The sequence below is a fragment of the Ornithodoros turicata genome, chromosome 6, assembly GCF_037126465.1.
Source record: "Ornithodoros turicata isolate Travis chromosome 6, ASM3712646v1, whole genome shotgun sequence".
Taxonomy (NCBI): domain Eukaryota; kingdom Metazoa; phylum Arthropoda; class Arachnida; order Ixodida; family Argasidae; genus Ornithodoros; species Ornithodoros turicata.
In genome coordinates this window covers 52,425,679-52,449,096 of record NC_088206.1, presented here as the reverse complement: position 1 = coordinate 52,449,096, position 23,418 = coordinate 52,425,679, and the positions used below count along the sequence as shown (strand labels likewise).

At 45.9% G+C, this 23,418-nt stretch overlaps 1 protein-coding gene across 1 annotated transcript in view; it reads left to right on the top strand.

Annotated features, from left to right (window-relative positions):
• LOC135396689 (calpain-B-like) overlaps positions 1–23,418 on the top strand; it is a 42,527-nt gene that overhangs the window by 10,076 nt on the left and 9,033 nt on the right. The window contains exons 2-14 of the mRNA XM_064627794.1: positions 2,103–2,279; positions 4,310–4,379; positions 4,435–4,693; positions 6,874–7,042; positions 10,543–10,641; positions 10,700–10,791; positions 12,113–12,190; positions 12,247–12,410; positions 12,534–12,688; positions 15,218–15,432; positions 18,649–18,682; positions 19,510–19,675; positions 23,176–23,234. Coding sequence (XP_064483864.1) covers positions 2,103–2,279; positions 4,310–4,379; positions 4,435–4,693; positions 6,874–7,042; positions 10,543–10,641; positions 10,700–10,791; positions 12,113–12,190; positions 12,247–12,410; positions 12,534–12,688; positions 15,218–15,432; positions 18,649–18,682; positions 19,510–19,675; positions 23,176–23,234 — 1,737 coding nt within the window. The remainder of the gene's footprint in view (positions 1–2,102; positions 2,280–4,309; positions 4,380–4,434; positions 4,694–6,873; positions 7,043–10,542; positions 10,642–10,699; positions 10,792–12,112; positions 12,191–12,246; positions 12,411–12,533; positions 12,689–15,217; positions 15,433–18,648; positions 18,683–19,509; positions 19,676–23,175; positions 23,235–23,418) is intronic.

Genomic DNA, 23,418 nt, shown 5'->3' with positions numbered 1-23,418 from the left:
CGATTCTCAAAAGCCACAACGGACAGTTAATCCGTCCAACCCATTAACGTGTCTCCAATGTGGGCGCAAAAGCAGGTCACGGTCGGATCAGCTGCCTTTCTTCCCTCGGACAAAGCGGCCACCTCCAGACTGGAGACGACCCAGACAACAGTGATATGTACAGAACTAATACGTTAAGCCAAAGTGCTTTTATTGTTAATGAAGTGAATGCTCTTTTGTATGTAACGGCCACGGCCGCTCGAATGCTTTATAAGGAGCGGACTCTCCCGTTCGCTCTGTCTGTTCTCTGAAACCCGTCGAAGATGCAATAAACCACTGTTTTGTTGTTTGAGTCGGACCCCTGCCTGGCCACCTCCCCGTCACATCACCGCTCGGACCCCGAGACGCAACACTTGGGGTAATAGGCCGCACCTCATGTGGCGAATTTCCCCACCCCTCATCAATTATCTGCTGTTTTTGTTGTTGTTGTTGTGAGGGTTAAATTACGCACATTGAAGATGCGATGCACGAAATAGGGCTCTATGGATTTTTTTTTCTCACTCAGTCCATCAGTATATAGTGGGCTGAGGGTGGACGATTGCTCTCGGAAGCCCCATGCAGTGATACAACAGCGATGCCTATATCGCCCTCGTAGCTCATAGATTGTAAATGCTGTTCTCGAGGCGCTGACCATGTCCTGAGCGTTCCACGCCGTATGAAATTTTCCTACCACACATATATACTTAGCTGCAAGGACAGCAGTATTCATTGTGTCAAAAACATAAGAGAGTGGTGATACATTTCACCGCGGACAAAGAAATAGCTTCTTTCACCCCACTTCGACTGCTCAGTTATGTTTTTATTTATTTTTATGTCTAAGTTCTGGCTGTTCTTTCCTTTTCTTTACACAAACTCTCACATCCGCCTCCACCCGTGGTTTAGATAATTCGTCTCGCCTTTGTAGCTTTCTTTATGCTAATGTGCTATCAAGTTGTCGTGCGCCCACCTAAAAGTGCACGAGAACAATGAAAAATAATTCGTTTAGGAGCACGGCTGTATCAAAGAATAAATATCGCCTAATCATTATTACGCTGCAACGCAACGGATAGCGATGGAAAACTCTCCATTCGTCATATCCAAATAAGCTTGTTTTTCTGTTTGTATCGAAAAAGAAAAAAGAGGAGAAACTGAACTCGTCTCTCGACTTGTTCTGCTACTCCTAACCCTAACATAAATTCTTACCCCCTCCCACCCCTCACTCCCCAAAAATACTTCTCATGAGCTCTATTCGCAAGTTCGCTGATCACTATGCACATGTCCGCTCTTCAGAAGTCCACTGTTCACATGTTCACTAGCAGTCCGCCATTCACAATTATTCACTATTCACATGTTCACTAGAAGTTCACTACTCACAATTATCACAAGATCATGCACAGAGGATCCTAAAAGGTGGTGTCCATCCCACAGCTCTGAACAAATTTCAAAATAAGTTGCTTGTCATGGAACGCCTTGGTTGCTTCGTATCGAAACTGTTACGACGGGCATTACACTTCGGCAAGGCGAAGTTGCGTAGTATGCTTGCTGTGAAATTCTGAAAGAAAGAATAATACATTACACTATGTCATGTGTATCAAACATTCATAGAATGGCATTATACAGTTACGACCTCTAAGGTACAGTTTTCACGACACTCAATGCAGTAATTCATCCATATTGCTCAAAACGCCCTGACGCGTACAACGAACAAGTTTTCATTTTCGATATGTGGAGGACAGGAAAAAATATTCTTGTCTTCTCGTCTGTGTCGCCGTTAGCGATTTTTGACAGCTTAACTGATGCGAGTATAAAAATTGTCCTAGTTTAATATGCATGGAACGCTCTTTTTACGTGGTCCACTAGCAGCCCTCAAAGAAACGCGCATTTCACCTTTTGTCGCAGCAGATAATAAAACACAAAGACGTCAAACATTTCGTTGGCGACAGTAGCGATGTCAGGTCATTTTGCAAGTGTAAAGGTCACTGAAAATCCAAAATCTACTCGAACATACCGAGAAGCTGCCACATTCGTGAGCGCTGGTCCTGGATCTCTGGTGTTCGAGTGACAGGTGAATATTATATTTCCAGTACGGAGAACGCGGCTCCGGTACGAAGACGAAGAGTGGGAAGCCGCAGTACTTTGAAAAGGTTCTTCAGAAATGCCTGGACGAGAAAAAGCTATTCGAGGATCCTGAATTCCCATGCGACGACACCAGCATCGGTGATGAAGCAAATAAAGGAAAGATCGTCTGGAAGAGACCCAAAGTGAGCATTCTCGAACTGTACTTGCTATCCTTCATAATTTCTCCCAGTGTAGCTCCTCGAAACCTGTTTAAGGCTTATTAACCGTGCGTTTGTCTAGCTGGGCTGGTCCATGAAGGAAACTGTGGCGGGAAAGGCGCGATCATATTGGATTATATTGGAACGGTGAGAATATGCAGTAATAATACTCATGTCTGAAAAATCGCTCTTAGACCATTCGGCTCGTTGCACGGACACTGATGGAGGAGACGCACAGGGGAAAAGACGCAGGTGATTCATAGGGGAAGCGGATTGTAAGCCCTCCTGATAGCGACGGGCCTCTTATATTACGTGTACTGCTGGTAAGGCGGCTTTAGGCTGTTAGTAGACACACATCAATAAATAGATAATAATAAATAATAAACATTACCAACAAGCTCGATCGTCCACTAATCCCGCATGATTATCTGCCGCAAAGGTATTCGAGCACCCGTTTACTAAACGGTACCGCTAACAGTAGCTGACGTACCAACTTTTTCACCGTTGCAGTTTCGCCTTTTAAGCTGCTGTGTTTCATGTGTACTCAGTCTGTATCCTTCAGGCGACACCTTATCATAGGTCGGCGCGATCATGATCGCATCACCCTTGCCAGTGCTTCGTGATCGCACTCATGATTGCGATCATCAGGCTTTGATAAGGCGTTGCGATCATGATTGCGCCGACCTATGCACCTTATCTAGGGAAGTGAAGGCGGCCCAAGCAGCACAATGTACTGAAAGTCAAGTGCAATAGGGGTGGACGGTATGTGTCTTATCAATGTTCTTTAGTTTCACGAGTCTGTTCAAGGCCTTCCACCTACCCGTCCACCCCTATTGCACTCGACTTTCAGTACATTTTGCTGCTTGGGGGTCGTCAATGCGAGCTAGCTTACAGAACGCCTTTTGTAGACAAGATGATGAATCATGAATGCTGACTTTTTTTTTCAGTGAACAATGGGGGTTCGCACGTTTTTATATTGGATAAAGAAACTTGACAGTAGAAACGCTACGTTCGCTAGAATTCTATACTCCACTGCAGTACAGGGTCGCTGCCACTACAACGTTTATTTGTAGCACTTATTTCGTCACCACGTTACTGAACGAGTAATGGAGTAATGTAATCCATATCGTAGGCGTCGTGTGCATGACACTCACATAACGGCGGTTGTCTTGAAAGTTACCGCTGTCGTATAAACATGTCAGTTGTCAAAAGCGTCTCCTGAGAGCTGTCGTCAGACAGCGATTTATGCCGATGTGTCAAGGTGTACCTTGTGTACCTTGCTGGAGTCTAGACGCTCTTTTCGACATGACGATAGCGAGGATTGCATCTGTAGTCTTCAAGTACAGACGAATGAGATTCTTCCAAATTACACATAGACGTGCTGGGAAAACGTGCACACAACGTTCAGGAGTTGTTGGGTGATGGAATGTACGAGCGCACGCCGTTGAGACTCCAGTGGGTTTATGATGGTGACATGGTGGAGAGCCCTTTACCAAGGGACGTTGTATCGGCAAGGACGATTGACGTGTTAATGCCAAGAGCATCACTTGTGACGCGTTAGACAGGTTGCATGTCATACTTCTTTCATTTGGTGATACCGTGCCATCATTTCTCGTGCTTTCAGGAGGAGGCCGGTAGTACTCGCTACTAAATAAATAAACTAAGGTCATGAAAAACGAAAGAGGAATAAGCTAACTCGCAGATTGCAGAAACAAACTATCAGTCTAACAAATCTATCCATTCAAGTACCGGGATAGAAGGAGCATAGTAATACCCAACCACTTTAAAAACAAGCCAAAATAAACACGAACACCATCTGTATGAAAGGAACGCACTTTCTAACAACAAGGTAGCAGGCGCGAAGAGAACCATGCACGCAAAATCGTTTTCAGAGCAGAAAGAGAGTCAACACTGCATCAGGGCAGAAATCTGCTTCTTCCGCAGCTTTTCAACGTTACAGGCATCGTGGTGATGCACGATTTTCTCTCATGCAAACCTTGCACCCCTTTTGCCAGGACATCGTGAAGAAACCGCGGTTCTTTGTGGACGGTGTGAGCAGAGAAGACGTCCGCCAGGGATCCCTCGGTATGTCTCTCATTGCATGTAGGGAATACGTTCGTCAGTAGCATGCCTTGTCTAGGTGACTGCTGGTTCGTGGCTGCCCTAGCGTCACTGACTCAACGCCGAGCATTGTTCGACCGAGTCGTCCCTCAGGGTCAGAGCTTCAAAGAAGGGAAATACGCCGGAGTTTTCCACTTCGTCTTTTGGAAGGCTAACCGTTGGGTAGACGTCGTTGTGGACGATAGGCTTCCGGTGTTGCGCTCAGGAGAGATCTACAGCATAAAATCAGGCGAGAAGTCTGAGTTCTGGAGTACCTTGGCAGAGAAGGCGTACGCCAAGTAAGTGGAACGCGTCGAGGTACGTGAAAAGTACCTCTCTTTAAGTACGTGAATCGGCGACCTCCCCTCTCGTTGCATAACGACTGGAGGCAAGAACGACTAAATACTTTATGAATGAGCAGGACGTCGATTACGTTGGAAGGCTGATTGAGGTGATTGTTTTCCTGTCTTGAACATGTGAAATACGCACACACATGCAGAGAAATGCTGATGCTGTAGAATTGTTGCAGGCACGTAATATTTTGCTGAACCTGAAATGTGAAGTGTTACATGAATGAGTTTTGAATTTAAATGTAGTAACCGAAAGTAGAACAGCAGAGACAAATTACTTATATGACTTACCAGCAGGGCAAACTTGATGTTTTACGTCGATATTCTTGTTTATTTGTAAATACAAGGTGCCTTTAAAAAAGTGTCTTTAAACCTTAAAACTGCCTATGCTTTTAAACTTTAAAAAGGAGAAGGTGCGCTGTGTGGAAAAGAGAAGGAGGGAGGGAGATACGTTGGAGCGCTCCCTGCTACATTTTGTGTTTTGCGCTTTTTCTTTTTTTTTCTTTTTTACTCGCATCAAAAGTAAAAGTATATGGTTGAAGCGTACGTCGCTGGGAAACAGTTGGGATGCCTGAGTAATTACTACAGCGCAATTAAAAAGTTACTGAAGGTTAGGGCATGCGACTTGCAATAACACCAAGCAAATTTCATCGCCAAGGGCGGTTCGTTTTTTTTAACCCTAGGCCCTCTTGGGTTCATGCATGGCCCACCCTATACACGGGACATTGCACGCGAATCCTTCTGCTGAATAACTCAGAAACAGCTCATGCTGTCGGGGAGTCCTTGAAGAATCGGCGAACGACTGGTCACTCAGTTGATCAAGTGCCGTAGCCTCAGTGAGAAACGTTACAACTTTTGAATTTCGCTTCGCCCGGCTTTGCTACCTCTGCCGTAGCGATGGGGACGTTCAACAGGGGATATACCCCCTCTCCGCCCCCCCCCCAAAAAAAAAAGCCCCATTGAATCTTGATGATTTTTCGAGTAGCTTACATTTCTCGTGCTGGCTTTTTCTTTTTCCTTTTTACTCCCATACCTGTGTCTTTTGCTGGACGACCCATTGATGCGTCATGGGTTGCAGAGCCAGTAGGAACGGGACAATATCGATATTCTTATGAGAATTATCGATATTTTTCCAATACGATGTTATAGGTACTTGTAAAATATCGATGCCTATTCAGGTGACAAGTAACGCTGTACCACGCGCATACACCGAAATGTCCGTGCCCCCAGGTGTCCGATGTCCGATGTAGCCCACTTCTCTGAGGCCGACAACGGCGGGTCCATTCGCCATCACCACATCACCAAAACTCTGTTGTTGCCTACCCCTGTTGTTGCCCCCAAAAGGTTGCCTACCCCAGCTTCCATTGTTTCAGCCACCGTTGAATGTGCTTTTTCTGGGAGTACGAGTTCCCCGGAAAGAGTCATCTACTTGTGTGAGATTACCCGCGTAATGAAGCACTTACAGAAAAACAAAAACTTTTCCGTAAACGTGTAGAACGATGTAAACAACAACTGGTTTAAAGTTCAACACCTATACAAAGAGCGTCAATAAGGATGTTGGTTACACTGATTCCCGAATAATATTATTATTTCTTCATTTTGTGCGACTAACAAACGTATAGAGTGCGACTAGATCGCGTTCTGCAGCCTGTGTAAGCTTAGGAAATTCTATCTCGCCAGAAATGCTTCACCTGCGGCACAAACACCTTGAACAAACTAAGCGGTACCTTTGAAGTTCATTGGCTATATGACAATATCGCGTTGCTGATATATCTTCGTATTCCCGTTGCACTTCCTTTTGAGCTTAGCTCATAAGAGTTAGTGAAATTGAGGAAGATAGTCACATCAGTCTGCCTGAAATAACAAGTAACTAATAAAAAGAAAAACATCTGCTTTACCGTCACCTCGCTTTTTTTTTCTCTCTCTCTCTCTCTCTGCGTTCCACTTCTTCCATATCATGTAGCGGAGAAAGAGTCCTACGCTACCCATATTTATAGCAGAAATACTATTTTCGTTATCAGTGGTACGGTAGCGGAGCTACTAGTAGCGCTGCTATGCACAACACTGCCTGCATATTACGAACCGTAGCTGTAGCAACTACCGGCGTTTAACTCCATCCTGGTGTTTAGGTTGAACGGGACGTACGGGAACCTGGAGGGAGGCACAGGTACGGAAGCCCTAACGGATTTTACTGGAGGCATTCCTGAGCAGTTCATTCTGCTACCATTGCCTAAGAACATCTGGCGCGCTATCAAGAGAGCCTTCGAGAGAAGGTCCATCCTGACCAGCTCTTTCGTGGTAAGCACCCGTATACTCTCTGCTTACAAGGTAAAAAAAAAAAAAATCACTGTAAGCTTGGCGCACTGCCAACGCGTACACTCTGCAATGGCATTGCAACAAACGAAGGGTGCTCCATGTGCTATGCGGCACGTGATATGCGTTCGGCAGAGCGACGAACCCAACCATGGATTGTCATGGGCTTAGTGCAGAAACACGGGTTTCGCCTCTAAATGCGTTTATTAAAGTCACTGTAATCTTTGGTGCACGTTTCTGAACATCAGAACAAGCCTAATGGTGGCACACTTTGTCGCACTCCGCATCCTGCCAATAGCGGCGGCTCGCAGATTACGGTCCTCATTTTCTGCCACGGCGTCTGCGCATCCCTCAGCAATGGGCGTGTTAACTGGCGACTCCAGAGTCCAAGGAGTCATGAACCCATCTACTAAACGGCCAAGCGCACTTCCGGTGCGCGTGACGGCTGTCAATTTCCGTGTCTCCATCTCAGAAACGGAGTGGTGGAGTGAAAAGCACCGCGACTCTAGTGGAGTGAAGTAGTTCCGCCATTCTGCCAGCTCAGAGACGTGTTTTGGCGGATGTAATGATGTTTTGGTGCGTGGTTTGTGGGAATCGCTTTGTGCATTCCTGCCCTGCGCTACACAAAGATACCCTAACCTTGAATGGCCTGCAGAAAATTGCAACGATGAACGATGCATCGACTCAGCCTTCCACAAACACAGTTTTCGATTCGTTCCGCTTTTAAAAATGGAGTGCTTGTGGTGTCAGGTGTCTGCCAAGCGAAGCCGAAACACTCCAACAGAGGGTGGCGGGTGAGCAAACCAGGATATTGAGCGTTATAAGCAAAGGCTCCTTGTGGGGTTAGATAGATTCACTCCCTTCGGACTGCTACAGTCGATACTGAACGTATCCAATGGCGGTACATCAGCAAGCTGTTTTCTTGTGCGAATGCTCCGCAGCACACCACCTACGCTGTAACTCCGCGGCGTCCTAGTTGCCAGACAACGTGAGTGACATCACGTGAGGCGCCGCGTAGACACTGAACGAGTGAAAGCATCCCCTCCTTGATGGTAGTCAAGGTCGTGACGAAGATTAGGGAGTGTTGGGTTCAATCCTTCCACTGTGCTGTGCTGTGTTGTTCTGTGCTAAGGTTTTCACTGGGATTTCCGGCAGACCTTCCAGACGAATGTTGGCAAGTTCCCCCTGAAGTCGGTCTTGGCAACACACCAAGCTCCTGTCCTTCAGCCTTTCCTGCTGTCCAAGTGTGTATGCCACTCATAGCCACAGTTTGTTCATGGGGTCAATATAGGACCAAAAAGAGGCAATAAGGAGTTTCAACACTTTGGAAGCACTCTATATGAAAATTATACGATAGAGGAAGCTGTCAAATACAAGATCAGCGTCGTGATGGCAGCCACTTCTAAGGTTATCATGTTTTCGGCATCGTTGTCGTAAAGGCCTTCAAATCCCAATGGCAGGTTCGGAGCGCTTCCGGAGCATGGCTTGCTGCCTCGCCGGGAGTCTGCTCTGTGGCAGGAAGTCTGCTCTATTGGCAGATTGGGAACAGTGCCGGAGTCTTCCAATTGGAGCTTTGGAGCGGCCTTCAAGCCAAGGTCGCTCTAAGCAGCAAACCAGACTGCTCTGCCAAAATCGACAGATTCAACCGGAACTCTCCCTTGACGTATCACTTCTCGCTCGTGCTTCCTATTTCCTGACCCTCCTTCGCTAAACGTGACCACGATCGCAATGTGTATCCGCCGTGACTGGTATTTCGCGATGAAAGATGAAAGTCACTGAAAAGGTTAGCCAGCTGTGGGGGCTCGAACCCACATCTTCTGGATTACCGGTTCAGGGCTCTATCAATTGAGCTAAGCTAACAAACCTCACCAGCGACTTCCAAGGGTGCGTCATCTGAAGAGACAAACTAGCCACTCTCTCTCTCTCATCCTCCTTTCACTCTTACATTTTTGTTCACTCATACATACATTCATACGGCGGTATCGACGCGTGCGGCAACTGTTGAACATGAGAGTTCTCTTTCTCATCAGTTCTCTCATGTTCAACAGTTGCCGCTCGCTTCGATCCAGTCGTATGAATATGTGTATGAGTGAGCAAAAATGTAAGAGGGAAAGGAGGATGAGTGAGAGAAAGTGGCTGGTTTGTCTCTTCAGATGACGCACCCTTGGAAGTCGCTGGGGAGGTGTGTTAGCTTAGCTCAATTGGTAGAGCCCTGGACCGGTAATCCAGAAGATGTGGGTTCGAGTCCTGCAGCTGGCTAACCTTTTCAGGGTCGCAAAAATACTCCGAAAGCCGGGAGACGACATAACTGGACGGAGTTTCTCGGAGTCGGAGTTTCTCTACTTTTTGTCCTTTTCAATGACTTTCATCTGTCATCGTTAATTTCTTAGGCAACTTGAGGCCTTGTATGTATTTGTCCTTTCTATGTTGTTCCAGCCTCAGAACATCAGTTCTCTCATGGTATTTCGCGTCGTACGTTGGCGATTTTGCTTCTTGAAGAAAGCGACGAGCCAGGCATTACCAGGGCAACGTTGGGAGATTGGGAGGACCTTCATGTTGCAAAACATAGGGTTGTAGAGGAACATCACTACCTACTTCTTCTTATTTCTCCGTCTCTGGCCGTCATCAATCAAGGGAGATTGGCCAGGGCCATAGCTACTAAACTCCCAGTTGGGCGCAAGTGTCGTTGAGACTGGGAGGCACCCGGGTTCGAATCCCGGTGCCGGATATGCTGTCTGGGGTTTTTCCTGGGTTTTCCTCAGACGTTTTCAGATATGTGTCGGCACAGTTCCCCTAGAAGTCGGCCAAGGACGCACACTCCCCAGAGCGTCAGTAGTGGCGTTGCCCACCTCTGTGAGGCCGACAACGGCGAGTCCTTTCACCATCACCACCACCACCTGGGCGCAAGTGTTCCGGTCGCAGATGCGGATCACTTGCTCTAGGCCAGATCAAGCCGCTCCATTGCCGAGTCTGCCAATAAACCTCTACCCGAGAAACGTCATGATGACGTCGGTAGACACACCGAAACCAAAACAGATCGGAAGGGGAAGGCTGGGTTCCACGAATGGGCAATTGTTCGCTGCCTCCTATTGAAAGAAAAGTAGGACCGAAGGTCGCGTCCTTTTCAAAGATCATCGAATCCCCTCAAGACCGTGGCTTTCAGGCGCCACCTTGTTCGCCACTAGCTTTGAACGTAGTTCAACTGTTACCAAATTCGTGGCGCTGTCGAACACTACGACGTCATTTGTTTACAAACAGGTAAAGGTCTATCTCCGACTCTGCCATTGGGATTCAACATAAATCTATTGTAGTCCTTCTAAGTCTCCCTACGGAACCGTGATGAAGAAACCTCTCCAAGGAGAGTGTCCCGATGCGGACGCCGAGGCCCCAAAAGTGCGATGCTATCGCATTTAACAAACGTAATGAAACTCGTGTATAATCTGTTCCTGAATGTTACTTTTGCTTTGTTATTTTATGTGGTATAGACGCCACCACAACAGGAGGAGGAAGGTGAGACTACAGAAGTGAAGGTGGCTGACGGCCTCTATGCAAACCACGAGTACAGTGTCACAGGTGTCGCTGAGGTGAGGCCTACAGACGTCGCGTTGCAATTAAAGACGAGCACCAGATGTCACGTTTCAGTTCAAGCTGGACAATTCAGATGACCTCACCCAATTGATTCGTCTCCGTAATCCATGGGGAGAAAGCGAATATACCGGACCTTGGAGTGACGTGTGAGTTTGGGATATATCGCTTTCCTCCTCTTTATGTATCGATGTTTTGTGAATCATGGATGGAACGGTGGGCGCCCAGGGCTATGCAAGCATCCCGAAACCACGCACTTCTTGAGTGCAAAAGGGTCGACGCGCTACGAATTTTGTAGCGATGTAGCTGATTGGAGTTGGCGCTGAGAGAACACGTCCCGCTCGCCGCGTCAGTGTGGCCAGATTTGTGAGCTCATTGCCTTGCTGTGCGTTCATAGCGATTCTAATTAAATTAATATCATCATAATTCGTGGCTTTACGTCGCGAGACAACTATGATCATGAGCGGTCGGTCTGCAGATTAAGTTTACCCATCTGGGAGTTCTTGAACGTGCGCTGAAATCTAAACAAACGACACACCAGAAGACGGCGTGTCAAAGGAAATCGTACCCTGCCACCAAGGTTCTGGCGTCCTCGGCCGGGTTCGAACCCGGAACCTTGGGATCAGTAGGGCGACACGCTACGAAATCAGCCATCGAGGGCGGTCCTTGTAAAATTATATTGGGCTGTGCTAATAGGTTGCTTTGTAAAAATATTTTGTGTGCTCCTGATACGATCTTTGACGAATTAAGTATAGTTTCGAGCAACATATAATGTCTTTTCCTTGGTTCTTTAAATCGTGCAATGCGTGCTGAAATTTCTCCGTCTTATCTGCTTGAGAAATGGAGCTGAGTGCATGCTGGCCGGCCTCGGTACTTCCGTCGGTAACATGTGAGCTCAAGATCGCAGGTTCCATCCCGGCCGAGGACGATAGCAATGTAGGGGGAGGTAAACAATATATCTAGTACCGTGCCTCGGAGGTTTGAGGCGCACGTTAAATGAACCCCAGGTGGCAAAAATTATCCGTTGTCCTATTTGCGGCACGTGCAACATGTCGCCACACTGGGCAGACAAACCTTACGTGTAACATCGTGGCACCATTATGTATTTGTGCATGCTGAAATCACAATGTATGCAAACGCAGTGAAAGCGGAACGGAAAGCCATGTCCAGACGAAGTAAAGAAAGCGACACCTCCAGTGCCATAACTTCAAGCGGAACTTGTTAGTTTATCCTTGATTTCCTAGTTATTTCCTTTTCTTTCTTATTTATTTATTTTATTCTTCTTTCATTTATTTTCTTTCTTTGCGGAATAGCAAGCCGACGTCCCGTTTGGCTGACATTTCCCGCGTTTTTTTTTTTGTTCCTTTCGTCTAATAAATATCCCCCCTCCCCCCGAACTTCCAATTGTTTATCTCTAAAGGCACATGCATTAAGGGTACTTCGGTGCAGTCACTACACCTTTTGTTTTAGGTCCGCCGAATGGAAGAAAGTATCGCCAGCGAAACGTGAAGAACTTGGCGTTACGGTGAAAGATGACGGAGAGTTTTGGTGAGGTCGCTCTCCTTGATGGCTTCATAAGCCTAATTAAGAATGTATCCCTACAGGATGGGTGTAGATGTGTTCCTGAAACGCTTCATGATGGTGGACATGTGCCACCTGAAGCCAGGGATCGTCGAGAAAGATCCCGAAGCCAAACGCTGGGAGACAGCCACGTTCGAAGGCAGTTGGCTCACAGGTGTCAGCGCTGGAGGTTCGGACATAAGCGATGGTATGCTGGTAGACATAACTTTCTATGATAGGAGTTCCATACCACCGGATTCTACTATAGGAGTGAGTTCTTTGTGTGCACAGGTGCCACATACTTAAGCGTAACATTGCCTGGTATATGCAGACATGTTCCCCACCAATCCCCAGTACCTGGTGACGCTTCGAGAACCTGACGATGAAGACGAGGACGGAGAATGTTCCGTCCTGATCTCTCTGAGGCAGAATACCGAACGCAAGCGTTTAGGCCAGTGGAAAGAGATTGGCTTCGCTGTTTTCGAAGTATGTACACATGAAATTCCCGGGTGTCTTACATGTCTTATACCCATGTTAGATAGGCACGTTTCAGGCTGTAAAGTGCTAAGTGTAAACAAAAACTGAGATTGAGGTCATGCCAGAGGCCAACGATAAGGCCTTCGGGGAGAAACGGAGATACTTCCAAATTGCCTCCTCTCGAACGCAGAAAGCAATGGGTTAGTTTCGACGGCGGACACAATCGCCCGCATTTGTCCGCGACCTTGAGCTGTGGCTCCGCCGTTGTCGTCTGGCAGCGTCTGACAACAACGCCGCTGTCATATTTAACGCTTGGGCGAACCTCCTGACAGTGAGTGGTCAAGAAGGACAGTCAACTTTGATGAGCTTGCTCACTGGCGTTGGTGAATCGGAGCTGCAATCGGAAGTCCGAGCTACGGGATGTCTAATCGCGGTTCAGATGTTAATCCACGACGGTGAAGTCGGGCCTAAAGTGTCTGGAGCTATCCGTTGGCATGAACTTTAGAAGACCCCAGTGGTGTTGCAGCCATGTCGAAGGGCTTCCCGCTGATACTATTTAATTGAACACGAAGTATTCGTGGAATTCGTGGAAGTATTCGTGGAAGAATTCGCGTTTCCTCTGGCACAGAAACGAACCCAACTATTAAAATGTGGATTATGTATACCGTAAGTATCTTCATGCCCTTTTATTGCCATTATAATCCTTATCCACAATAAACTTGGCAGGAGCTCTGAAGTCTGGTCGCCTTAGTTTAACCGACCAATCTCAAAGCGGTGTCCTGAAGTCGAACGGCGCATAGTCAATCTCTTGAAAGCAATTGGTTCGAACTTTTGTAATCATAACGATTTTCCCAGAGAAATTCATATGTCGGCACAGTTCCCTTAGAAGTCGGCCCAGGACGCACATTCCCCCAGGGCGTCAGTCGTGACGTTGCCCACATACGTGAGACTGACAACGAGAAGCCCTATCACCACCACCACCCAGAGAAATTGGTTTATGTTTGGTGGCACGCGCCTGTCGATTGTGGAATGAAAGGTCAGAATCTGGCTGCATAAGGGCAAAGAGATTTACAAGGAGAAGATGATAGAAGAGGTCAGTCGCTACGGAACGGCAACGGCATGCATGTCTTGTTTCTGCAATGCATGATGAACCATTCTGAACTAAGCATCGTTTCTAGCTTGAGGAATTTATCAGAGCACTACTATGGAGATACCACTCTGTCGATATTTGTATCCATATCATCGATGTTTTAGGCATATAGCAATATGATATATATATATATATATATATAGGGTGAGGTAAAAGGATTATCAAACGGCCACGAAGTTTTACAGAAGTTCAAAAAAAGACGCGGAAACAGATTTTAGGGAAGTTAAAAACACTAGTTTATTACATGGGGAGACGTTAAAAAGAAAAATGGGCAAGGGGTCGACGTTTCGACAGTGGCACTGTCTTCGTCAGGACAAAAGATGCGTAGCTGATTACACATTTCTTAAATAGGTTTGCTACATGACGTCATAATCGGTATCGGTAAACGCCTGTGGCGTGCCCGTACCGATTATGACGTCATGTAGCAAACCTATTTAAGAAATGTGTAATCAGCTACGCATCTTTTGTCCTGACGAAGACAGTGCCACTGTCGAAACGTCGACCCCTTGCCCATTTTTCTTTTTAACGTCTCCCCATGTAATAAACTAGTGTTTTTAACTTCCCTAAAATCTGTTTCCGCGTCTTTTTTTGAACTTCTATATATATATATATATATATATGAGCAGGAAAAATCAGAAGACGACAAAGAGCTTACAGGAAAACACAAAGGGGAGTTTATTAACACATATAGGGATAGGGGACGACGTTTCGGCAGTCAGCGCTGCCTTCGACGGGAGACGGGAGACTTGAGTCCCGTCGAAGGCAGCGCTGACTGCCGAAACGTCGTCCCCTATCCCTATATGTGTTAATAAACTCCCCTTTGTGTTTTCCTGTAAGCTCTTTGTCGTCTTCTGATTTTTCCTGCTTATTTCATTCTCGTGGTCAACCGCCCTCCTAAGCTTCTAATCTATATATATATATATTATCGAACACTCAGTTGTCTCGCGACGTAAACACCCAATTATTATTATTATTATTATTATTATTATTATTATTATTATTATCGAACAGATTCAAATTTATCAATGTTTTGCACGTTGATATCGATAGACATAGATATGTATCAATATTGCAGATGTTGTTTTTCTATATTCAAAAGTGGCGTAAAAAAGGGGGCGGGGGGGGGTCCAAGGGTACATGCCTCTCACCACCCACGCAGTTGGGTAAGCGGATTGAAGGTCCATCCACCCCCCATCTAAAGTCGCCATACAACCCTTCCTATATATATATATATATATATATATATATATATATACGCACACATATATAGTATTATAAGTCGCACACACCAGCACTGGACAGCTGTTTCGGCCTTTTCTTTTTTTTTTTGACTACGCCATTGATATTCAAAGTTCCGGTAGTACCATTTCATGAAATTTCCCTTGCAGGTAGATGACCCAGATTCTCGACCTAAGCCTTTGCCCTCTGACTACTTGCGTGACAATACTTCTGTCGTGGTAGTAAAACCCAAGCCCAGTCGCGATGTTACCAAACGGCTTCGTCTCCTGCCAGCTACCTATTGCATCCTGCCATACCTAAAAGAACCAGACACCGACGGCGAATTCCTGTTGCGGATCTTCACAGAACAGAAGAGCGATTGCAGGTGAATCAATTTCCTCCGGACGACCTCCCTCAACTGCTAGAGGCCGTGAACGACATCGGTTGATAACTGCATCGTACACAATCACTGTTTAATACCCGACAGACGTTTCGCATGTCATCCGAGCGAAAGCAATGTGCAAGAATCCGCATCTTCTGGAGTGTTTCGGGTTGTCCGTAGTGCCAATTAGCGTCCTAAAAATCGCACAGTTTGTGGTAGTCTAAAAAAGTAGTAGGGTAGCGAGTGGTACTCGAGGGGCGGTACCTGTGCTGTGACCATACACGATTTGTGTGCGGCGCAGCGCCACACCCAACCATAGGTAATTGCCATGTGCCTTTTGCAGACAGAGGGGTTACGCCTGCAAACAGGTTCCCGTTTCGTTGAAGGGACTATCCCACCTGGATACGTGTGTATCAGACCGATATGTTAGCGTTCGTCACTGCTTCACAGACAACTTGGCCAATTTTCTCTTTCAAAAACAGTTTAGAAATTACATAAACGAGTTTTAAAGATTCGCACTCCTTCTGCAGACGAAGAAGCCCCAGCGTATAGTAACATGTACCCTGATAAGGGCAGCCATGCACATGAATGGGAGCGCAGCGTAGGCGATTGTCTCCTAAGTCGTCTGCTTTGCGTTCGCACTGAAATACACTACATGAAAAGTCATCGGTAAATACGCCGACTTTCGCTTACCAGTGTGAGTTCTGAGGCTACCATGTTGCGTGGAACATGGTGTTATGATTCTGGCTGTACGAACCACGACCTACTAGATTATAACGACCGTATCACAGGCACCCCTTCCCAGCGCCGCGTTTGGAAGCTAGCGGTGGCGCTACTCATCTGCCCGGTTATTGCTTACTCAATTTCTGCAATACTTTGTACTTCAGCTTACCGTAGTATTTTTGTACAAGCGGTACACGGGAGATGCTTCTATCTAAAGTTGATTATCATCATCATTCTGTGCGTTTTCATAGGATTTGTTGCTGTCGTCTGCTACGGTAGTCGTACGTCCTCTTCTGCGCGTTCAAAATTCAAATTTCTATTGTTCAATCCCGATGTAGATGTCGCAGCCCGACGAGTAGCGCCCCTAGCGGATCGTGCCGACAGGCTCCTCATAGGGGTTGCCATATATGTCATGGTCGTTATAACCTAGTAGCTCGCGCTAACGTCCGACGCTAACCAGAAACCACATTCCACAAGCCGATCACAGATTCTACGCGACCAACAGACGCGGTACCTCCCACCGGCCAATCGGTCGCCAAGGCCACCAAGGTCCCTCTAGCCGCTCCCCGATTGGACTTGTTCGCGCCAAACGGCACTCACTAAAGGCCTGCCCAAGTGACGTTTTCTCTTATTGCCAATGAGGCCATTCCGAAATACACAATATCCGTCGTCTCCACTTGCCATGCGTTACACTAAACTGGACACAGGAACAACGCCACCAATTCGCGTCGGATTTTCGGCCTTATTGTCAGTGACGAACGCGGAGTCAAACGCCACTATAGTTTTGGAATCAACCGCAACGTATGCAATAGCAATTGTACCATTTGGTGTGCATTTCTGAACATCCGAGCGAGTGTAAAGCTACGTTCCCGAACGGGCGAGTTTTACAGCGAGAGCTGAAAGCGACGCGAGGTCGAGCACTCGCTACCACAGGCTATAGCATATCGACACCGCGTCCAGCGCCTTTGTTCCCAAAGGTACTCGCGAGAGACGCTGGAGCAGAAGACCGTGTTCATCGTGTCGTCCAAAATGCGTGTAGTTCCTCAAAGTAATGTCATATAATGCCATTCATAATATTTTAAACTTTGTACACAATAAGAGACAGGCGCAAAGATGAAATGTCCTGAATGAAAGATCATCTCTTTAGTGCATGTACCAAGCGCACACATTTGTGCACTGATTTCTGTGTTCTGCAATAAGAATTTTTAATACCCTTTGCGTCTTTTATACTGCCAGTGGAACGCCACTCGCGTCTTCACAACGGCACTACTTACGTTTTTCACAAGTTTGTCCAAATTCCCTAGCTTTTTATCGTCGCTTCTGCATCGGGCCGTTTCGTGATTATTTGCTGCGACATTGGGTCCCCTAGCGGACCCTCGAGTGAAGTTGTTTGCACACAATTGCTTGTGTGAAATAGCCAGAAGCATGCAAAATAGCTGTACTTTTTTTGTGCTTGATATACCGCGGCCAAAATTATCGCAATTACTAGTTTTATTACATTTCCATGTGCCAGCATATGCTCGTTTGTTTTCGATGTTTTTTGTTTATAAAGTTCGCCATCTTGGAAGCCAGAGCGAAAATATCTGCATGGATGCCACAGAGCGTGATGGTGAATTCACGCTCGCTTTGCCGATTTTTCATGCTGGCGCTGGGTGGCTCGCTGGTTTGGGAATAATCGAGCAAGGAGCGCGAGCGAGAAGCGTAGCATTTCCACACTCGAAGTTTTTCGCATCTGTAGAGCGCCAATTCAGTATTGGCGGTAATGTGTGAAAAAGAAAGAAAGAAAAACGGGGCACGATTTCGGATAGTAGTTTTTTAACAGCAGTTGTTCCTGCGAGGTAATAAAACGTCGGGTAATGCCATTTTCAACTACATGGTCTTCGTAGTTCTCTAATAGCCAATTCCACCTGTGACGCCAAAGTAGGTTTAAAGGAACGAGTTTTTAAGAGTATTTAATATTGAATACTATCCAAGATTTGATATTTCGTACCACGCTCGGTTACTTTTTTTCCCGGTATTCAGTAACTTAACTGAAATACTTTTTGCGAGTATCTTGTACTAGCCTGCTCACAAGACAGCAATAATAGTATTTGTAGTCCGGCATGGCTACCCTGAAGAAACCACGTGTGCTTCAACCTTGAAATGTTACCCCTCATTTGGGAGAGGGATCAATGAGGTCACTCCACGGACAATGGGAGAGGGGGGGAAACCGTGGAGCTGCGCAGAGAGCTGACGTCTTGAACGGCGTATTTAAAGTTTGTGGATGATGAAGCGTAAGGAGTAAGAAGCTTGCTCACTTAGAAAACGTTATTGGATAAAAAATACAGTAACCTATTCGGCTTCATAAACGTTATTATAAATATTACATGTTCTATTGAAAACATTGTACACGACAAGGAGCCTGGTTCCAGGTTGGGAATATAAATAGTTCCACGTCGCTCTGTGCAAAGCATTGTGTATTTGTTCTGAAGAAACCATATTCGTTTCTCTTTCCAGGGAATGCGACGGTGGGAAGGTGTGCGCTGCCAAGGTAGGCGAAATGAAGTTAAAATCCCGGCGGGATGGTGATCCATTCTAAAAACGATAAAACTCCCCAGTTACCCCCAACCTACAGTGCTGTTTTGTCTCATCTTCTGTCCCTTTTGTTGTTCCCTTGCACTAGGGGTTTTTATCGTTTTTACTAAAGGCGAGTTTTGCGCTATGTTCATGACGACGATCGTAGCGTTATTATTAGGGCCTGGAATTTTAGAAAACGCCTAAACGCGACATTTCGCGCCTAAACAGGGTCGCCTGCCTTTTTATCGACTCTACCCAATTCTAGCCTTTTTTACATTTCTATACAGATGCCATAACATGTTCTTTTTAGAGGTGCAAGTGCGCGTGCGCATTCAGGTTCGTGCTGGGTGCTGCATTTTGCTTTTCGTGTCTACCTGTTTGCGCCATTTGTTCTCCTTTTTTCTGTTTCGTTTCCCTCAGTACCTTGATTTGCTGGAAGGCTTTCATGTATATTTTATCAAAATAATTGGCCTTTCTTGGTCTTTCAAGATCCTTTGGGGCAAAGGACTAAAAGTATTATTTAATGTTGGGTGGTTCTGACCGCCTCAGCAATCGTGTACGAGAAGTCAAGGCTTGTACGGTGCTGTAGCCTTTAAACGAACCAGTTTTCCTGGACGAAGCATTCTGAAGCATCAACAAAGCCAAATAACGTACCAGATTAACGCGCCTATTTTTGCATTTTATTGCCTATTTTTGTGTTTTTGAGGGCCTAGATACCCACTTCGATCGTTTTTAGTGCCTAAATTTTCGGGCCCTAGATGCTCGGTTCACCTTCAGGCAAATATTCCATCTTTCGTTCAGCCACAAGATCCAAACGAACCCAACGTAGATGATGAATCGGAAGATGAAGAAGAGGAGGATGAACTTCCCCAATATGTTATAGAGCTGGCTAACGAAGTGATGGGAGATCGGACTACATTTGACCCAGCCACCCTCCAAGCACTTTACAAAAAGATCTACGAGAAAGGTGTGGTACTCTTCGATGCTTCATGTAGCACACGCAGATCGAAATGCTGTTTTCAGTGAGATACATAATAAGGGAGAAGTTAGATATAGTTGCTTGTAGCATGTTCATCGCGTTTTCAGATTATAGCAGCCTTTTGTGGGTTCTGTGCTTTTCTAGTTGACACAGCAGCACAAGTTTGAAACGAGGAGAGGTATAAACGTACGCAGCGCTTGACCATTTTGATGTACACGGCTCCCACAATGGCCGCTGTCAGCGGAGAGAGGGCACTAGCGCGGACTTTCCGGCGCACACTCTCGGGCGAATTCCTCGCTATTATATTCGTAGCTTCGCAAGTTCGCTTTTGCCTACGCAGAGTGTGATGTCATTACATGGTGAGAGGCGTGTTCACAGCCACGTCGCAGGTTCGGAAATTTGCGTTGACTTCCCTCGTCATATGCACATGGATGCATATGATAAGGGATGCGATATGGCATCCCGCACACATGGGATGCCGTCGCAACCACATGAAAAAAAAAAAGAAGGAATAAAAAGAGAAGAGCATCCTCACAAAAAGTATTTTGATATAATAATATTAGTTTTATAAATTCTGCATTAATACTAAACTTGTACACAATCCAACCGGAGGTGGGGAGTAATGCATTACGTTTGAGTAATGAGTAATGGTAATGCATTACATTTCGACTCGGTAATGTAGGGTGGCATTAGTCATTACTTTCGTCGAATGTTAATTGCCCCACGTGAAGGTTGAGAACATAGTTTTTTTTCCGCCGTTAAAGTCCGCCTTTAATAATGGGCTCAGGGCAACAAAGACAGAGAAGGGTCCAGCCTGGGCAATTCTGCAAGGGTTCAGCAGCCGGCGGTGTGTGTCACAAGTGTCCACATGATGATATCACCGACTTTTTCCTGTACGCATTTGGGGTAAAGGAGAATCAACTAAACAGAAACACAGCCTCTAGGAGGGCGAAGACTTGTCCCATTTGTGGGCCAAATTTACTGCGTATATCAAGCTAGTGAGTTGCGATGGGAGACATTTTACGGTTCGGTGCAAGTTATAAGGATCGCAACCTAGAATCGCCTGGTGGGTTCCCGACAATCAAGAGACTGTTCGTGCAGAACAACACGGAAATTTCGTCATCCGCTTCCGCTGAACGGGTGTTCAGTATGGCAAAAGATGTCCTGTCGCCGAAGCGGGCAAGGCTAGCGGATGACATCTTTGAGCATCAACTGCTACTACAGTAAATCTTATCTACAGTTTTTGCCCATGAGTCTCGTTTCTGTAGGGATTCAGTGGCACCGATTTGGGGATACTCCGGTGACTATTGCCTATAACCAAAAAAGCAAAGAAAACTCATGCGCGGCACGTTTGAGGCTAATGCCTTAAAAACTAAATGTAATGCCAGAATAATGCTTCGTTAAAGTAATGTCATTACTAACATAGAAAAAGTAATGAGTAATGGTGATGCATTACAAAATAAAAGTAATTTCACCACCTCAGAATCCAAGTAGGCTGTGGACTGCGCCATATCCTGATGAATGCCTCGACATGAACATCAGTCTGAACCTATATTAGATTTTCCATGCAATATAATTTCATAAAGCCGTAGAGATGGCGACTAACAGACAAGTAGGCAATGAACGATAATGTAGAACCGAATGACTCATTTTCCACGCGCTCTCGTCTAGCACGGAGATAGGTGGCAGCGGCGATTGAGCAACTACAAAGCAATGTTTTGTCAGTCGTGACGTTGCTCGCCTATGGCGAATAAACGACCGAGACGCAAACAATCTGTTCATGACGGTTATTTCGGAATCAGCGTCCAGAAATAGCATAAGGTAGATCGGTAGAAGGTACACAAGGCCATAAAACGATACGGGAGTGCAGGATGACGTGCCACATAGGAGCTGAAATGCCATATTAAGAAGATGCTAGGATTGATTATACCAGCTCAATTAGAGATAACTCTTTAGCGGGAAAAAATAAAAAAAGGCAGCACAAAGTAGCTTCACGTATGTCTTAAGGAAGAAATTCCAATTTGCAGCTTCTGTCTCCAGAAACACACATGTCGGAGCTATAGACTACAAAAGCCTCCATCACAGAGCAGTTCTGCATCATCAGTTTGAAAATGATTTGACTATAAACTACATCTACATATGTGCGGGCTGCTTGTAAAGTTTCCTGATGCTAGCCTTACCAGACACGTTGTCGCTGAAACCAAATGTGCACGTCGCCTTCTCAAAACGTCCAAAATTGAGTGCCCAGCAATGATTTAACCTTAGAGAAAGTCGAATAAAGTTTGGGTTGTGTGCACGAGACCCCCCACCCTTTGACTTGACAACAACTTTGGTTTCGCTACATCATACTGCTACAGTTAAACCTGCATCAGACGGGCAGCAAATGATTACCATCATCTAATGTCATTCGCATGTTGACAGCCATAATTTACAAAGGTCATGCCGCACGTCCTTTTTGGATAGCATTAAACATCACTATGATAATGCTGTCGACTTAAAGGAGCAACATATATAGGTGACATTTTTATTGGGCTCGAAACCTTGTCTCATTCGTCGAGCCACCATGCAAAATGTTTTCGCTCTGCGGTGTATTGTAAATGCGCAATCAAATTTACGGAAACAGCCGGAGAAAGCAGCCGCGGATGGCCCACACGATCCTCTTGTGACGTAGGGAGGTCCCCGAGCCTTTTTTTTTCTTCTTCTACTTTGTTTCTTTCGTCTCAGCTCACGCGTCCGCTTACACCTGTATGAGCTGCGCCGCTGTATGTCACGAGTCACGTGCCTGAGGGCCGCATTGCGTCACGAGGTTCCCCCGTTCTCCGATATGCTCTTTTCACGAGTGGATGCTTAGTAGTGCGTGAAACAGAGGCCTCGCGCGCTCTCAGTAGGTCATCTGCACGCTTTACTTCTTGGCAGAAGCTCATTTTCTCCGTTGCATAACATGCTGCTGCGAAAAAAAAAAAGGGGGGGGGGTTCACCTCCATATGCTCCTAGAACAGTGAACGTCGTTTGTGTATAAACAATGCATTTATTTTGGAGGGGTCGCATTAAGTTCACGAGTTGATATTCAAGTGGATTAGTTTTTCTATGTTTCATAAATGGAGGTAATAAGTTTTTCGTTTTGTCGGAAAATTCTGAACAACCCCAACACCCGTTCTGGGAAAAGGCAGTTGCACAAACTATACCTTAACAAACGATCATACGATATACAGTAGAAAAGTGTTTTATAGAAATTAATATTTTTCTTTGACGCAGACAATGGCAGTAGAGTAGACATTTTATGCTCAGATGGGTTTCCGTGACACCATTGATCTGAAAAAGGCCTGTACCACGTGAATGTTGTTCAAATGCATCAAACAGTTAATGTCATTTTTTTCTGCCCGCGTGGCACTGGTTTTGCTCTCATTCTCGATATAGCAGGTAAACGCAATAATGTCTGCGGTAAAATACATGACATAATTTTTCTAACTTCACCTTTGTACTTACAGAGGGCCTTCTCTTGGAGTTCCCTCTGGACGTTTGCCGCACCATGGTCGCTCTCAAGGACGTATCCTTTCCTTGCTGTCTTTAAAGGGGCTGTCGCATCCGTCGCGGTCGATTGTAAAAACTATAGCATCGTCTTACATCTCGTTCATCACCGACAATAACGCAGAAAAACGACGCGAATTAATGAAGTAACGTCTGTGCAATTAGATGTAATACATGGCAAGAGCAGACGCCGGATGTTGAGA